Below are 15,900 nucleotides of genomic sequence, written 5' to 3' on the forward strand. Positions count from 1 at the left end.
TATGATCTTTTTCACTTGCACTGAAGTCTTAAGAGTTTAGACTCTCCTAAAGGTTTGTATTTTCCCTTCTTCAAAGAGGAGGCTATACATCTACAAAGAAAATTTCCTGTGCCAAAAGTAATCATTGTAGCACAAAGTATTTCCACAGGAAGTGCACATCTTCATCTCTACGAAGTATTTCTCATATTTATAAAAAGCAGAAGGTGAGGGAGTGTCAAGTAAGAAGTACCACATATGTTCTCCCTAGACTGTGCAATCCTTGCTTGGTGGCTCCATCTGCATGAAATGTAAATTCATTAAGCAGCTAGTCTTAAAAATTCCTTCCCATGAAGTTTAAGCTGATGAATTTGCATGTGGCAAGGTGACAGATCTCTTAAAGACAGTTATGAGTTACAGTGAATAGCAATCTAGGCAAAAAGCCTAGACTGAAGTTGGAGCAGGTGAGGAGAGAAAGACTCTCAGCTCAGCATGGCTTTGACATAAGCAGATATCAGGATTATGATTTTGTTATAACCTCAAACCTGCTGCCACGTGATTACATGTTTGTGCTTAGAGTTTGTCTTAAGATTATTTGAGCATATTATTTGAACATGTTCTATCATAAACATGCATGGGAGAATCAACCTTTTTTTAGTCAGATTGTTTGCTTAACCAAGGAGAAAGGATGATTCATGCTACTCATGATAATGACTAACACAGTCACTTAGATAGTGAACTGGAGATTAATTTCCTTAGCTGAAAACCCTGTCATAGTGTCCATCACACAAAGGAGAAAGATCACAAGTGTGATACTAAAGTACTCACTTGATCCCTCAGTGATTGTGCTGTTTATGGAGCTGCCTCCCGTTGAACTGCATTTTTTGCTGTCTTTGAACTGTTTCCGTCTTCTGGCCCACTGGTCTATTGCATCTTCCTGGGAACTGTCACTTGCTCTGGTATCTTTCTTCAAAGGTAACTTTCTGCTTTTCTCCATTTCTGATTTCAAGTCTAAAATTATAACAAGATGTTGTTTGTGAAAAATATGTGACACAGCTTCATAAGTAATTTCACTGTTTAATATTTCCACATTCTAAATACAAGAATAATCTAACCAACGTATAAATGAAAATACCAAATGGAAATATTCTGAAATATTTTAGATTTAACTGAGGCCTTTATGCAGCGAGAAGTGGAAGTATCTCTAGTTAACCTACATAGCCATTTGACCATCACATCACTATTTAAATGCAGAAACTTGTAAATTGCTCATGGGTCTTGTTTAACATCATATAGTTTTGAAGTGGCCATAGGTAGATATACAAACTCTTATTTGAATACTAATAATCTTGAAATATATGCATGAAGATTTTCCTGGTTTAGATTTATTTCTAGTTAAGGCAGAATAAACTTACTTGTTGCATTATTATTTCAGATAAAACAACAATTGTAAAACATATCTTGCATTATAGTCTCTTCTGAAAATGTGACTACAGCCACTGAAAAGGGCACATAGGGAGGAATGTCCAACCTTCATAGGCTTCCTGGAAGATTGTATAGATACATTCATACATGCATATGGCTGTACAGCCTTTTTCTGGCTTCAATTAGATCTTTATCACAGACACATGCAACTGTGCATTCCAGGGCACTATTCCAGACCATTGCTGGGAGGTAGGAAACCTGTCTCTTGCAGTGCCCTTGTAGTGCCCTTTGCATGAGTCTTTTCCCCTCTGATACAATCATGAAGTCTCCAGAACACCAAGAGACTTCTAGATCACCTTTCCCCCATCCTGTTTACCACAGTGGCATCTCTTGTCCTCTGTTCTAGATGTTCTCACTCTTTGCTGAAAAATGACACATTTGCCTTCTGGTGTCACCAGATTATTAAACTCCAGAAGTCCCACACTGTCCAATGTCTTGGCAAAGTTGGCTGGTATTCTCAAAATAAAGTGAGATTTAATTCATATTAACGAGTTGTAAAATTCATGCTGGCTGTACACACTTATTCATTTAAGGTAGGAACTCCACAGCATTGCTAGAAATGAAGGAAATTCAAAATATGACCCTGGACCAAAAGAGGGCCAAAGTGAGATGCCAGGTATGAGAAAGAACACATGCAGATAATTCTTAGCAAGGGGCAAAAGGGAAGAAAAAATAAAAGAAGAGAAAATAAAATAAAATAAAAATGGAAGACATTAAAAAATAAAAACGGAAGACTCCTCATTTCTGTGCTGCGTCCTTAATCATTTTGGTCTAATGTCCAAGATGTCAATGATTTTGGCATGCCATTTTCCTTTAGAATCTTAATTCTATACCTTGTTCTATAGAGATTTCCATTTCATCAATTCTCTATTTATTTTATATATTGATTCTGAGATACTGGTATTGAGATACTGGTCTATATAGCAATATGTATCTATGTAGTACATCTATATAGCGTATATAGACTTTAGGTATTTTTTAAATTTCCATTACCAGTGTGAAACAAGACAGCCATGGAGGTCAGCCTTTTTTGCAAGTATTTTGAGCTAAACAATTTTTTAAAAACTTAATCTGCTTTGAACTAGAATTATATAAGACTTTTTCCATAGGAAAATGTATATTTTTCAACTGAATAAACCTCTTAACCTCCAAATCTGCTGGAAACATTGTCTTCTGGAGAGGTAAATCTGAGATATATTTGCATATAACCTGATTAATATTTAAAAAATAAAATTAAAGTGTTTGGAATGATATTTCAACAACACATACATATGTACACATATGTGTGTACATATTCATAATGTTAAAGCCTCACATTGCTGTGTGCAATGTCCCAGGATGGCTTAAAATTTTTGTAGTCCAAAACACTCATTTTAAATGACCAGTTATGGATATGGGTAGTTGGATCATAAAAACAAAGACAGGAAATTTTGTAAAATGCTAGCTATTAAAAATAAACCTTTTTAAAATATGCAGTTTTTCAAACATTTAAAAGAGAGGAGAAAAGCAGGTTAAAGGATTCCTAATGGTTATTCCATGAAAATGTTCAGCCAGAATTAAGACTGTGATATACTTAGTATTCATATATATTCAGTATTCATATCGATGAAATGGATTTGAAAGCCAGATTTATGTAGTTTTAAACACTGACTTGTGCTCTGAGTTCATATTACATGGCAACGGCTTTTACTATTACTTCCTGCAAAGGTATTTGTTTCTCTCACTAAATGTATAGGATGAGCGGGCAGTTTTATGTAGGAAAACTGCTTCTTCTTCAAAACTGCATTAATTATTTAATTATTTAATTAATTTTAATTTAGGTTTCTTGGCTCTAAGATGGTTCCTAGAATCCTCAGCAGAATAACTGCATATTATAACCCCAGCCAAACATAACAACATAATCCTAAACCTTTAATACACATTTATTTTCCAAGAAAATATGTCACAAAAGCTCCTATGCAAAAGGTGTTTGATATTAACTTGAAAATTCTTGTAGCACCTACCTTTCTGACTGGTATGTTTTACTGATGATGAGATATCTGCATTCTCATAATAATCTTCTTTCATTTCAGAATTTGACTCAATTTCTTCAAAGTTGGACTTGATTAGTGAAAGTAGTTGATTTGCTCCAGACTCTCTCCTTAAACTGTCATCAGTTGACTGCTTACTGCACAAGTTATCCAATCTTTGCTTAATGTTTGGATGTTCGGTGAAATTCTCTTTCTTTTCTGTGCATACTGAAGAGGTAGATAATACAGAAGCCTGTGCTGAATTACTATGGCAATCAGATTCAACAAGGACATCTCCAGATATGTCCTGTACCTCAGAAGGGCTTTCTAAAACTTTATTCATGCCATGCTCTTTGCGATCTAACACCAAGGATGACAGCAGGGATTTTTCTTGTATACTGCAGGTAAGGTTAGGTTCTTTTTTTACTGCAGAGCCAAAACATTCAGGTATCAACATAGTGTCACCTTGGACAAGTCCTCCTTCTACTTCTCCACTTACCACTGGAAGGTCAGTCAATATTGACTCTTTCCTTTTATTTGTTACCTCAGACTCTGCATAAAGAGGGTGAACATTTAATTGTAAAACTGAGCTTTGTTTTGGGATGCTTTCTGTAGATGTGTAATTAGTACTTTCTTTGTCATTAATGAGTTCACCTGATGGGCTTGTAGAAAGTGAAGAGGCTCGTACCAGGTGAGTTTTGTTTTGCCATTCAACATGCTTTTCTATAGAGTTGTACTCTGATTTCTCTTTATCTACAGTTTCAGTAGACTCAGAGTCTTCTTCCCACATGGAAAGGTTTCCCAGAGGCTCTTCATGGCCACATTCTTTTTTTTCATGTATAGTACCACTGGAATGAAGACTCTCCATTAATGTTTCTTCTGTTTCTTCATCTTGCCCCACACAGTCTGCATAATCATTCAGTAAACAAGTGCCATCTAGACAGACATATTCTTCAGGCTCAGATGGATAAATGGCAATATTACGATCAAATGATGTGAAAGCATACTGATATGAAGACTTAAGACTTCTCAAATTTCTCAGTGAGGAGGTCAAATCAGGATACTTGCAAAGCTCTATCAGAGAGGAGGTCAAGTCAGGACACTTACAAAGTTCCTTATATTTAGTAGGAATATGTGAGTTCCTGCTATGGACATCTACTTTGGTCTCCTTAAGCAATACATTTAAGGATGGTAGTGAGTAAAAGCCAGAATCTCTTCTAGGGTGCACTGGGGATGGTACCTCCAGGGTAGTATCTGGGAAAGATTTTCTTCTTGCTGTTTTTGGCCCTGTGTCTCTGTGTTTGTCACACTTATTTCTTTCTTGACCTAATACACTGCTCTTAGTAACACATTCTTTCCCATTGTTTGGATTATGCAAGGTATTAATACCTACAAGACAATTAGTACTATTTATTTTTGAGAACAGTATTTTATCCTTTGAAAAATCTTCCTTTTCATTGGTGTGGTCTTCACAGTCGTCTGTGTTAAGTTTACAGAGATAATTTTCTTTCCCCCAGATACTCAAGGCTGTACTGAGACCAGATTCCTTTCTGCTATTAACAGGGTACAAAGATACAACTTCTGCAATTGTATCCAGGTGCATTTTGTCACAGTCAGCAAATTCTTTAGGTGGAGGGAGAAGTGTATATCCATCTGGGAATGCATAATCTGCTTTTTCATGAAAGCTAAATGATGACTCACAGTCTGTGTTACACAGTGCCTCTGTTACAGAATAATCAGTTTCACTCCAATATGTATCTTCATGTTTCCTATTGAGTGGTTGACTCTGTGCCTGCTCACCGGCTTTGAGGTTAACTTTCAGATTTTTCTTTCTGCTGGTATATTCCACCTGAATGTCTTTTGTTTCAATGTTCATTTCCAGGGAGGCACTTTCATTGATGGCAGTTTGAATTTTATGTTTAGAGGATCCCTTATATTTCCCCCTGTGTTTTGCTGAATGGTCAATTGAAGGGCACTGATACTTTGAACATTCTGAACATTGTCTTTTGTGGCATTGTCTTTCATGACATTTCTTGTTCTTTGAACTTTTCCTTTTTTCATCCACGACTGTTGTACCAGAATTCAACAAAGAAATATTCTTAACTTCTACTTTCACATTAAAAGAGCCACATTTTACTTCTGCAGAAATTTTTCCAGGGGCCAAGCTAATAGAATCTGAAGAATCTGGCTTGCCCCACAGTGTAATTTTTCCTTTGGGTGAGCCCTCTGACTCACCAAAAGTTACTGTAGCTAGAATTTCATCTTGCTGAGATGAGAACATTTTAGGAGGGCAGTTCTTTTTCTTCTTCCCTTCTTTTTCACTGTCTGATACATTATCAAGGTCTCTATCTTCAGAGGCATCTGAGCTACTCTGATTCTTGTTTTCATGAACTTTTCCATCTTTTTCAGCACCCTTTACATCCAGTGGCTCTGTGAAGTGAGACAGAGTCTCATGTGCTTTATTTTCAAAGCTTCCTACACTTTGCCGGCATTTACAAATGGGTGACAACTCTGCATCTAATTTAAGGTAGAAAAAAATACCATGGTTTGGTAAGCAGCATCATAAATGTGTGATAGATTTAAGACAGTTTTCAGAGAAAATGCCTGAACTATCTTTAAGATCTAGTGTATTCCTTTTAATTTCAGTATTAAATGGTTTTGTCACAGTTATCTGATAAGTAATGTGGAATCAGATAGACAGGGTGGGCAAGATTAATTCACTCTGATTTGAGAAATTCAATATATTTGCACTTTTTAAAAAATAAATTTTTGCTTTCTTTAGGGGATAAGGTATTCTATGTACTAATAATAGGAGTTACATTATAAATTGTATTACTCCTCCCAGTATTTACTTTGTTCCTGTGAACACACTGAGCCAATCAATATCCCACTGTCTGCTTGCAGTTTGGATAAATTTTATGGAAGTTGGCTTTTATAATCTTTTTTACAGATGAACAAAGGGATTAATTAATATGATCACAATCACATAGCAGGTCAGTGGCACATTTCCAGGAGATGTGAGCTACCTGATCTAAGTAGAATGAAATAATATTTCCTGGCTGTACTAGGCAGGATTTTATGGCTTTCACACATAAAATTCTGTCTTGCTTCATTTTTTTTCCAGAACAGGTCGTGTATTACAGAGTAAGAGCTTAAGACATCTACCTAAACAGGTAGGTAACATCTACCTAAACAGGATTAGAACAAGCTATTAAACTGAGACAACACTGAGTTTTTACATCAAAAATAATGACATTTTGAGGCAATTAAACAACAATATATTTGGAAAGCTTTTGCCAGAGATAGGCCGAATAGCAGCTTGACTAAAATAAAAAAAACTTAGTCTCACCAAGACATTACCTATACGTACCCACACTTAAGTGTAAATATTTCTAATCTGACAAACAGCTTTGGGCACAAAATGTCAATTTCTGTGTTGATGAGTAAATTAAGAATAGCCATGTTTTTTTCTGTTGATTTTACTTTATAATAAATATTTCTGTAAACTTACATTCTCTGGAATCAGAGCTCTTTCTGCTCTTGCAGCTTTTTCTTTTTTTTCTACTCATTTCTAAGAACCAAGGGCATCTGTGTCATCTGTGTTTTCTGTGTGGGAGGGAAAACATTGGATAATGAGAAAGTTTCTCTGGAATAGTTTTGCCCTCTAACTCTCAAGTTTTCTAACTTGTTTTATTATGACTTGTTATAATAAAAAATAGAAAAGTTCTAGAGCAGGTACTAATGCATTTATTTCTTCTTTTGGTTATTTAGGAACAACTTTTGAAGATTTTTAAGTAATAGCTTAAAATCAATATCTCATAGTCTCAGTTACAGGGCCTGAACCAACACACTTTAAAGTCTGTGGAAGCTTTGAGCAGTGGGTGACCTTTTACAGTCTATGATTTTATCAGATTCAAATTTTTAGAGATGAATACTTTGTTTTAAGCGTTCCTTTTAAATCAAATTTTATTTATATGTGTAATAAAATACATAATAATAATAGTTTTCTTCTCTTAAGAAGAGATTCTTTGAAGTGAGAAGTATTTAAACACCTAACACATCATAGGCGTGGTCTTGGAAATCAATGGAGTTATTGTTCAAAAAAATCAACTAATTACAAGTGGTGTTAGCCATAATAGTCTTTTGATATCTGTTTATCAGAACATGCAAAACATCATTGTGGAAGGAGTGTGACTGCATTTTTAAGCCCAGAAACTTACCTGGTATGATGAGAATATATGAATCTTGTTATAAGGATAAAGCTTTTAAAATAATTATATTGACATTTTAAGACTCATGTTACATGTCACTGTATGCCATGATACATAGCTAGCCAGACAACTCAGAAGAAATTTTTTCAAGACAGCCTTTTTTACTTCTGAAAAATTTTAAGTTTATGTGAGGCCCAAATGACTGAATATGCCAGTGTACATTCATTATCTGGCTGCAAAATGCAGGAAATTCTCTTCTCTGTCCTTTTGGAAGACACTACAGAGAGACTGTCAAGTTGTGCACTTATTTCACAGCAGGCACTTGGAATGTTTACACTCTCAGTTTCAGTACGAAGATATACCTCAACTTTTTCCAGGAGTCTTTAACCAAAGTTTGACAGACAGTCAAACCCACCAACTGAGTGCTGTTCTCAGTAGGAAGAATGAGCCTGAAATCAAATACAAGGCTTTAAAGGACACAGAGGCAAGAACTAGGACTGATACCTATTTGTATTGTAGGGCATGAAGGAGGGCCATCAGTTCCAGATAAAAATCAATATTCTCTTATAGAGTTGCATAGGCAAGTATGCCATGAGTAGCAAACACATATTTGAGGTGTCATTTGTAAGATCTGCAGATTGATGCACATATTCTGGAATTTAGGAACTAAGAGAACACTATGTGACTGTTATGGTTGAGGTTTCAGTTATATTTCATTAGGTGCAATTGTGAAAATGTTTTTACTTCTAGGAATTCCCTCAATTAAGCTTAAGGAACTACACACCCAGTTCCTTCTATTCACCTTCTTGATCTTCACAGCTGTATTTCCAAAATACTTGCACTTGCCATACTACTTTTAATTGTTCCCCAGGAATTCCATTTTCACAGTTTTTCCCCCCTTTTCTATAGTCAGTAAGGAAAATGTTGACCTCAATAAAGGAAATGTGATTTTTGTCATTGCTAAATAGCTGTTAAAAACTATCTGCAGATCAAAAACAGCTGCCTGTTTTACTTTAGTTTCTCCTTTTAGTAACATTTGATGTTTACTTTTACAGCTGTATGCCCCACAGAATACTCTTTAAACAAATTCTGAATTTTTACTGAATGCGAGATAAGGCCAGAGACACATTTTTATATTAAGTGTTTAGGCCTTACTTTTAGGAAAGAATAACAGGCATATTTGTAATCAGTTAGCAGTGAATTTGAGTTATGATGGCTGGGGGGATGAGGTTTGCTTGGCTGAAGGCAGATTGAAGAATAAAAAAGTACCTAAAATACCAAAAAGAATCACAGCAAGAAAGATGCTTGAATATTAAGGAGATAGAAAGGATTATGGATCAGTTATAAAGAAAATCATATTCATTCCAGTTTCTCCTCATTGTTGAAATGTCCAGTTTTGCCAGGTTTTGTAATGGTAGAATGTCATTCGACTTTGCAGAAGGAATTCTATGTCCAAGATGATCAGTAGTTCTACTACTACTCAAATTTATGTGTATTTGGCATCATAGGACACTCTGAAAGTACTGAAGGTACATAGTGTTGACTCTTTGCATGACAGGATTTTGGAAAATGATTTAATACCTTCCAAAATTTAAAACTCTGAGCAACCAGCTGTGAAATCATCAGTAGAAATAGCCACAAGTCATAGTTGTTTATAGAGGTAGGATAACAAATTTTGCTTTATTGTCAAAGATGAGATTTACAATATACAGGTTTATAATAATATATAGGTTTACAGGATTATTAGGCTGTATTTTTAAAATAATTTCTGTAATTGGTAGTAAGTAGGCCAAAATTATTATTTGCACTGTTCACTTGTAATTAATTATACCAGTTTTTATTATTAAGTTTATCAGCTCTTGGATATTAATTATAGTATTTTCATGTTACTTTTATTGTACCTGCAGTGTGTTAAATTGCTGATACCTTTAATTAAAAAAACCCCACATTTGAAACAACTTCATGATGCAAATAGTTTCGCTGCCCAGATTACATTTACATATGTTAGAGAAGAAAGGACAAACTAAGGTCTACCATATCAGTATCATACCAGTTCTTTGCTTTTCATTTATTTTACGCAGGCATTGTCTTTATCTATTCTTGTTTCATTGTTCCTGGGGCTGTGATGTGTAAGGGAACTAGGAATCTCATCACCTTCAATCCTATTCATGATTAGACTATTAACTTCAGTAAGGATTAGTTGTATGCATCAGGACTGCACAGTAAGACCTTGCCTTAGGAACTATTTTGTCCACTGCTGCACACTAGATGAACATGAACCAAATGAGCTTAGCTGGGAATAGAGGTATTCAGCATTTGCCTGGATGGAAGCCAATGTCCATTGACATAGTTCCTTACATGATAGGTTATTTGTACTACATAGATTAGTGCTTGGGTTATCTCAGAATAACAACATCCTAATTTTGAATAAAAGATCACTCTATAAATGTTTGTATTTATATTTATATCACACTATAAATACAGGTAAAGCTCTGTCTAGAATGCATTTATCTTCATTGTTGGTAACATCTGTAATGCTATTTCCTTCAGGTTAATGCAGACAATGACAAGATCTGTGATAATGAAAGCAAAAGAAAAAACCAACCCACTTCTGTAATGAATGCCTTTGAGTTCATCTTGTGATGCAGGAAAAGTTGCTTTACTGATTGAAAGTAAATTTAAATTTAAGGAGTTATTTTACTTTATGTTTACATATTTATATTGTGGAGGTTTTATGTGAAAATATGTGTGCACTTTCAATTTCTAAGCAACCATCTATGGCAGACCTATAAAGATGTGACTGCCAGACAACATAAATGAAAAAAAAAAAAAAAGGAAAATATGGAGAATATATTTGCTAACTCTGAATTCGAATGATGTGATGACACAATACATTTGTAAAGTATTTTAAGCTCTTTCAGGGTAATATAAATTATCCTTTTAGACTCTAAGTCTCTTTCTTATAATTCAGTCTCCTATGTAGTACAAGGTTTTGCAATGAATATATTCAGTGGCACCTCACTGAATACTTCTCTACTGAATTCTACTGCTCACAGACTTTAGATCAAAGACATCACAGCATACCAAAACAAGCCTCTCTCAAACAAGAATATTTTATTTCCCCCTTCTTCTGTTTTAACATTAAACCCTTCTGATCTTTACCTATTTATCCCTACTTATCTATTTAACCCTTCTGATATTTTTCTTCCCTCTTGATACAGAATCTTACTTTTTGTCTCCATTTTCTTAGATGAACCTAATATCACAGAATTTCATTCTCATTTATTTCCATTGCATCTCTTCGTATTCCACAATACGCTTCTATTTCATACCAAAAATTGCTTTGACTCTGCTTCTCAAGTTACCAGCTATGTGTGGTCCAGTCTCTCACGGCTTAGTTTATCTCTTCCAATTACTAAAGTTTGACTTTTCCACATGAATTATACAGTCATAGAATGGCTTAGGCTGGAAGGCAGCTTAAAGATGATCACATCCCAACACCCCTGCCATGAACATCCTTCCACTAGATCAGATTGCTCAAAGCTCCATCCAGCTTGGCCTTGAACATCTCCAGGGATGGGGCATCCACAGCTTCTCTGAGTGACCTATTTCAGTGCCTCACAGTGAATTAACTGACAGAGTTAAAACCATAGAAACTCTAAATAGAATTATCCAAAGTACCTTTTAGTTTTGCTTTTTTCTCTTTATAAAGCTTCCATTAGAATTTTATTTGAATAATTTCTGAACACACATTTCTGAAGTGCTGTAGAACATATTTCATGTCAAAGAATGTTTTTTATGTCAAACATATACAAAATGTGCCATGCTTATATTAGCAGCTTTCTCACTCTCTGCCTCAGCTGGAATGGATCTTATTTTCACTTGCTTATAAGTTTCACCTATGTATTTTCCTGAAAAGACTGGTCTTTAAAAAGGTGTCTGCAAAATGTCTAGGCAGCCATTTACAGGGACTGTAACAGTACCATATAGCACGTGGCAAAATTAATAAAAACGTGAACTCTGTGTCTGCAAATGATCAGGTTCCAAACAGATGGAACTCAGTGGATATATGGCAGTATCCACTTAGCTCTGAGAACAGAGGACCCAAATGAAATGCAGAAAAGACATGGGTCAGTGAAATCAATCTGCAACTGGTGTTGTACTGGGACACACTGATCAACCATTTTATTTCATGAATTGCACTGTGGCACTTTTACTGAGCACACCAAATCAGACCATGAAAAGATTGCAAACACCGGTCAGTATTTCTTCAGTTCTGATTCAGAAGGAAGGATACTGTCTGAACAACTAAGAATATCACATATGCCATAAATCAGCATTTTTCAGAAACCAAAATCCCATGTAATTAGATTTTGCATTATTTTTGACTTTTCTACAAGCAGAAATGGACACAATGTGAAGTGTTGAATAGATTTTGACCAATCTTTTGAAAAGAAATAATAGGTATATTGTTCTCTCTGATACATTAAAGTTGTCTCCCTACAGGCAGGGTACTTTTCACTTCAGATTTAGAAAATGCTACTACAGTAGCAATCAGTGAAATGTTTTCAAGATTACTTTAACTCAGCACTGAGAATGCAAGTGCCAGAAAAGTTGCAGTGAACTATAGATTAGCAATCATGGGACGTATATACACAAGCATTTCTGCCTTTTTAGGGAGAAGTGAAGTCACCAGTTTCAGCTCTTAAATTCTGCAAAATCATATGTAAAACTCATTTCCTATAAAGCTTCTGTCTACTTATTACATAATCTTGCTTTTTGGTTTATTATTTTGAGCTTTTGCAACACAAGACAAAATATCATATTAATGAAGATAAGCATTTATTTTAGATGCTGGAGATATTTGAGGTTCATGCCAACATTTTTCATTTTTACCTTCATTTAAAAATGTGAACTGACTTACACTGCAAGAGACTAGTAGCCCCTGTGCTGTAAATGGTCCATAAAACATTCCATCATGATTTTAATACAACTACTAAACAATGAATATTTCAACTTCCTTACAATGGATGTTCATGTATTTATTATTATGTAAGTAAAAACATATTTATAAATAGATGACAGAATTTGTTGTGGATGACATCTCTTTTCTACTGCATAAAATAACTTTTCCTCATCAAAAGCTTTTAAAATATGTTTTAAAAATCACATAAACTGCCATTTCTGTTTACATTGTTGAACCTCTGCTACTCCTGTTTTAGAGACCAAAAGAAAACCTCCTAAACTGAGTATCAGCTGGATTGGCCTGTTCATGTCAGTGATTTTGCTACTCTGGTATTTACAGTGCTATCTATGGACTTCATGCATCGTCAGTACCAAAAATGGCAGCAGGTATGGGAAATCTCCTCCAGATGAGGTGTAGCAATTGATCATGAAATTAGTAGAAATCTCACTACAAATACATTAACAATAGCAACTATATGAACCATTTCCAATAATGAAAGGTTTTAATAATCAAAGATATTACTGTCAGTTAATACCGTAATTCTTTCTCAGTCTCTGAATTACTCAAATTTATTTGAGCTTCAGAACTGCTCATCCATTTTAACAGGAATCAGGTTTTGAAGTATTTGCTTATATTTGAAAGTGAGTCCACCAAAAAAACCCCTGCAGAGTAGTTGTACACTATGAAATTTTTCTTTGAAAACAAGGTACATTTTATTTTCAAAATGTCTGGGACTATGAAATATAAATTATAATTACATATGAAATTCAATTGTTCATAGAATGCAATAAGGGCAAAATCCATCATCCTATCCTAACTTCTAGGATTTGACTTCTGGTGTCTAAAATGGGAAAACTAAGACACGACATTTTTTGACCATGCAGTTTCCAGGGTCACTTTCTCCAGAACAGCAATTTAAATTTAAACAGCAAAATAATTAAGGAGTAATTTAGAATTAGAATGACAAAAGAATTTGAGGCACTTATTTCATACACTCTTCTTAGCTTTGGTAGAGGTCTTGAGAAAATATCTACATTTCTTAGCTGAATGTTAGAATGCTTCTCTCCTTAGAAAAAAAATAAGGACATACTTTATCAAAGCTAGTTTAGTTTGCAGGATGATGAAATTTAGAAGGAGGAAAAAAATTACTATCCAGGCTTATTTAAGTGCTGAAAAATGAAAATGTAATCTTCTCTACCCAACAACATGTAAAATTCCTTCTTGACTACTAATTCTGTAGTCTTATCATAACACTCCTCATATTCCAGTGTGAAATATTGGTTGCAGAAAGGCAGTATTTCTAACAAATGGAAATTCATTCAGGTAGGCTTCAATTTCCAAAATTATGTACTATGAAATTTATAGCATTTATATGCAAAAATAAAATAATCTATATTCTAGGAATCAAATATCCATCTTAAAAATAATTTAGGAAAATAGTAATATTTTCTCACTGTGAAAAACATCTGCAGAATTCCCATATTTAATAAAAGCTATGATGAATTGTAACAATTAGTAGCTACAGAATACTATCTAAAAGAGTCTAATTTAAAGAAAAAAGGTTTATCCTTACCATTGCCATGAGCCAATATTCATTTTCCTCAGAGGCTTGCTGTTATGGACTGTCTGTGAACAGTATTCTTTTCTAAGCTCAGGAAGGATGGGTTAGCTGTCTTGCAAAGGCTTAATAGGATAACCAGTTCAATTTTTTTTTTTCTTTAGACTTACCTTCCTCTGTACCATCAAACCCAGTGAGCAATGATATGCAGTATGCACATATCCAGCAAATCATTGAAGTAATAAAGGACTAGCAGTTAACTCTTTACAGCAAAAGTAGATAATAAAATAACTAATTTACCCAGCAGATACAAAAATGTCAGCTTTGTCTGAAAAGTCTTAATCAATCAGATTACCTAATTAAAATTAAAGATAAAAGAGGGAGCAATGTCCACAGTCTTGTTCCACTTCTTTTTCTATTTCTGTCTGCTAAGCTCAGAATCTGATTAGTATATTTAATTCTGTAAGGCATCATGACTGGTCTACCTTTAATCAGCCTGTTGACATCCACCCGTTTTTCTCTCACATGCAGCAGACTTCAACATAACCATTTACTGACTTCCCAATGCTCCTATAGAAAACATAATGTTCAAATTATAGAATCAATACTGGAATGATTCTGCTTTTCACACATTGACATATATCCAGATAAAAACGAGTTAAAAGAAGTAGGTTTATTTGGATAAATGGAAAGTTTGTAAAAATATCATAACCAGTATCATACTTACATAAAAGGTCATTACATTGCATGAGATTTTTTAGAAGTATCAATTTTGATTTGTGTTCAAGGACCTAATTATCTTTTTCTGCTTTATTAAGCTACTATTTCTATTATCTGTAAGTTATTATAAAAATAGGTAAAATATGTAGTATTTTCAAATTACATACTGAAGCAGAAAGTAGTTCTTTTTCGTACACAGGCAAAGTGGGATAAAAGGCATCTCCAAATTTTTCTGCTTTGTACATCTGATATAATGAGTACTATTTTTTGTCTGATACCATTGTAGAAGCAAGGGAGAAAAGAGAGATCATTATTCCCAGTACAGAAAAAACCCAATATTTTTTGTAAAACCCAATAGTTTTGTAAGTAATGCTATTCTCTTAATGTACCACATTAACTTTGTGGGAAAAAACAGCCTGTTTCCAAAGCTGCTGCTGCTGTGGGTAAGTTGAACTATTGAGATCTTCTGGAGGTGTGGCTCATATAATACTCTAGTCAGAACCACTACACTCCATTTAATTGCTTCTAAATTTAATTTGGCACTTTCCTAAACTGCTGTTGCTGACAGATAACCACATCATTTGGCTCTTTAATTTGACATTTCCTATGTAAACTGCAAACAGTAACTATTCTTCAGAAAATGTATAGGTATTTTCAAATTAAGGTTCAGATCCTGACCTAAAAACAGAGCAAATTGAGAAATAAAAAAGGAGGAAAAAATCTTTCATTAAATATATTAAATTTATCTAAGTAGTTTTCTTAAACGAGAGTGATCTGTCTTCTTCCCTACAAATGGTTCTTCTATTGGTGAAGGAACTTCAAAAGCTTTTCAGAAGCCTGGCCTAGATTTTGAAAATGTATAAAGACTAAAGATTGTTGATACACTGAAGTTATTAGACATGAAAGATCACTACAATATTACTCTCAAAATCAGAGATTATGTAAGTGTTGTTCCCTTTGCCATACAACTCTTTT

At 34.4% G+C, this 15,900-nt stretch overlaps 1 protein-coding gene across 4 annotated transcripts in view; it reads right to left on the reverse strand.

Annotated features, from left to right (window-relative positions):
* LOC136374356 (uncharacterized) overlaps nucleotides 1-14,502 on the reverse strand; it is a 41,089-nt gene extending 26,587 nt beyond the window's left edge. For 2 of the 4 annotated variants that reach the window (XM_066339676.1, XM_066339674.1), the window contains exons 1-4: nucleotides 14,221-14,502; nucleotides 6,982-7,076; nucleotides 3,465-5,987; nucleotides 805-987 (exon numbers count right to left, since the gene is read on the reverse strand). In XM_066339676.1, coding sequence (XP_066195773.1) covers nucleotides 805-987; nucleotides 3,465-5,987; nucleotides 6,982-7,039 — 2,764 coding nt within the window. In that variant the 5' untranslated portion in view covers nucleotides 7,040-7,076; nucleotides 14,221-14,502. Of the gene's footprint in view, nucleotides 1-804; nucleotides 988-3,464; nucleotides 5,988-6,981; nucleotides 7,077-13,681; nucleotides 13,969-14,220 lie in introns of those variants that run through there. The other 2 variants (XM_066339675.1, XM_066339677.1) reach the window with 2 other exon arrangements.
* Nucleotides 14,503-15,900: the final 1,398 nt, after the last annotated feature.

Source organism: Sylvia atricapilla, chromosome Z (assembly GCF_009819655.1).
Source record: "Sylvia atricapilla isolate bSylAtr1 chromosome Z, bSylAtr1.pri, whole genome shotgun sequence".
NCBI lineage: Eukaryota > Metazoa > Chordata > Aves > Passeriformes > Sylviidae > Sylvia > Sylvia atricapilla.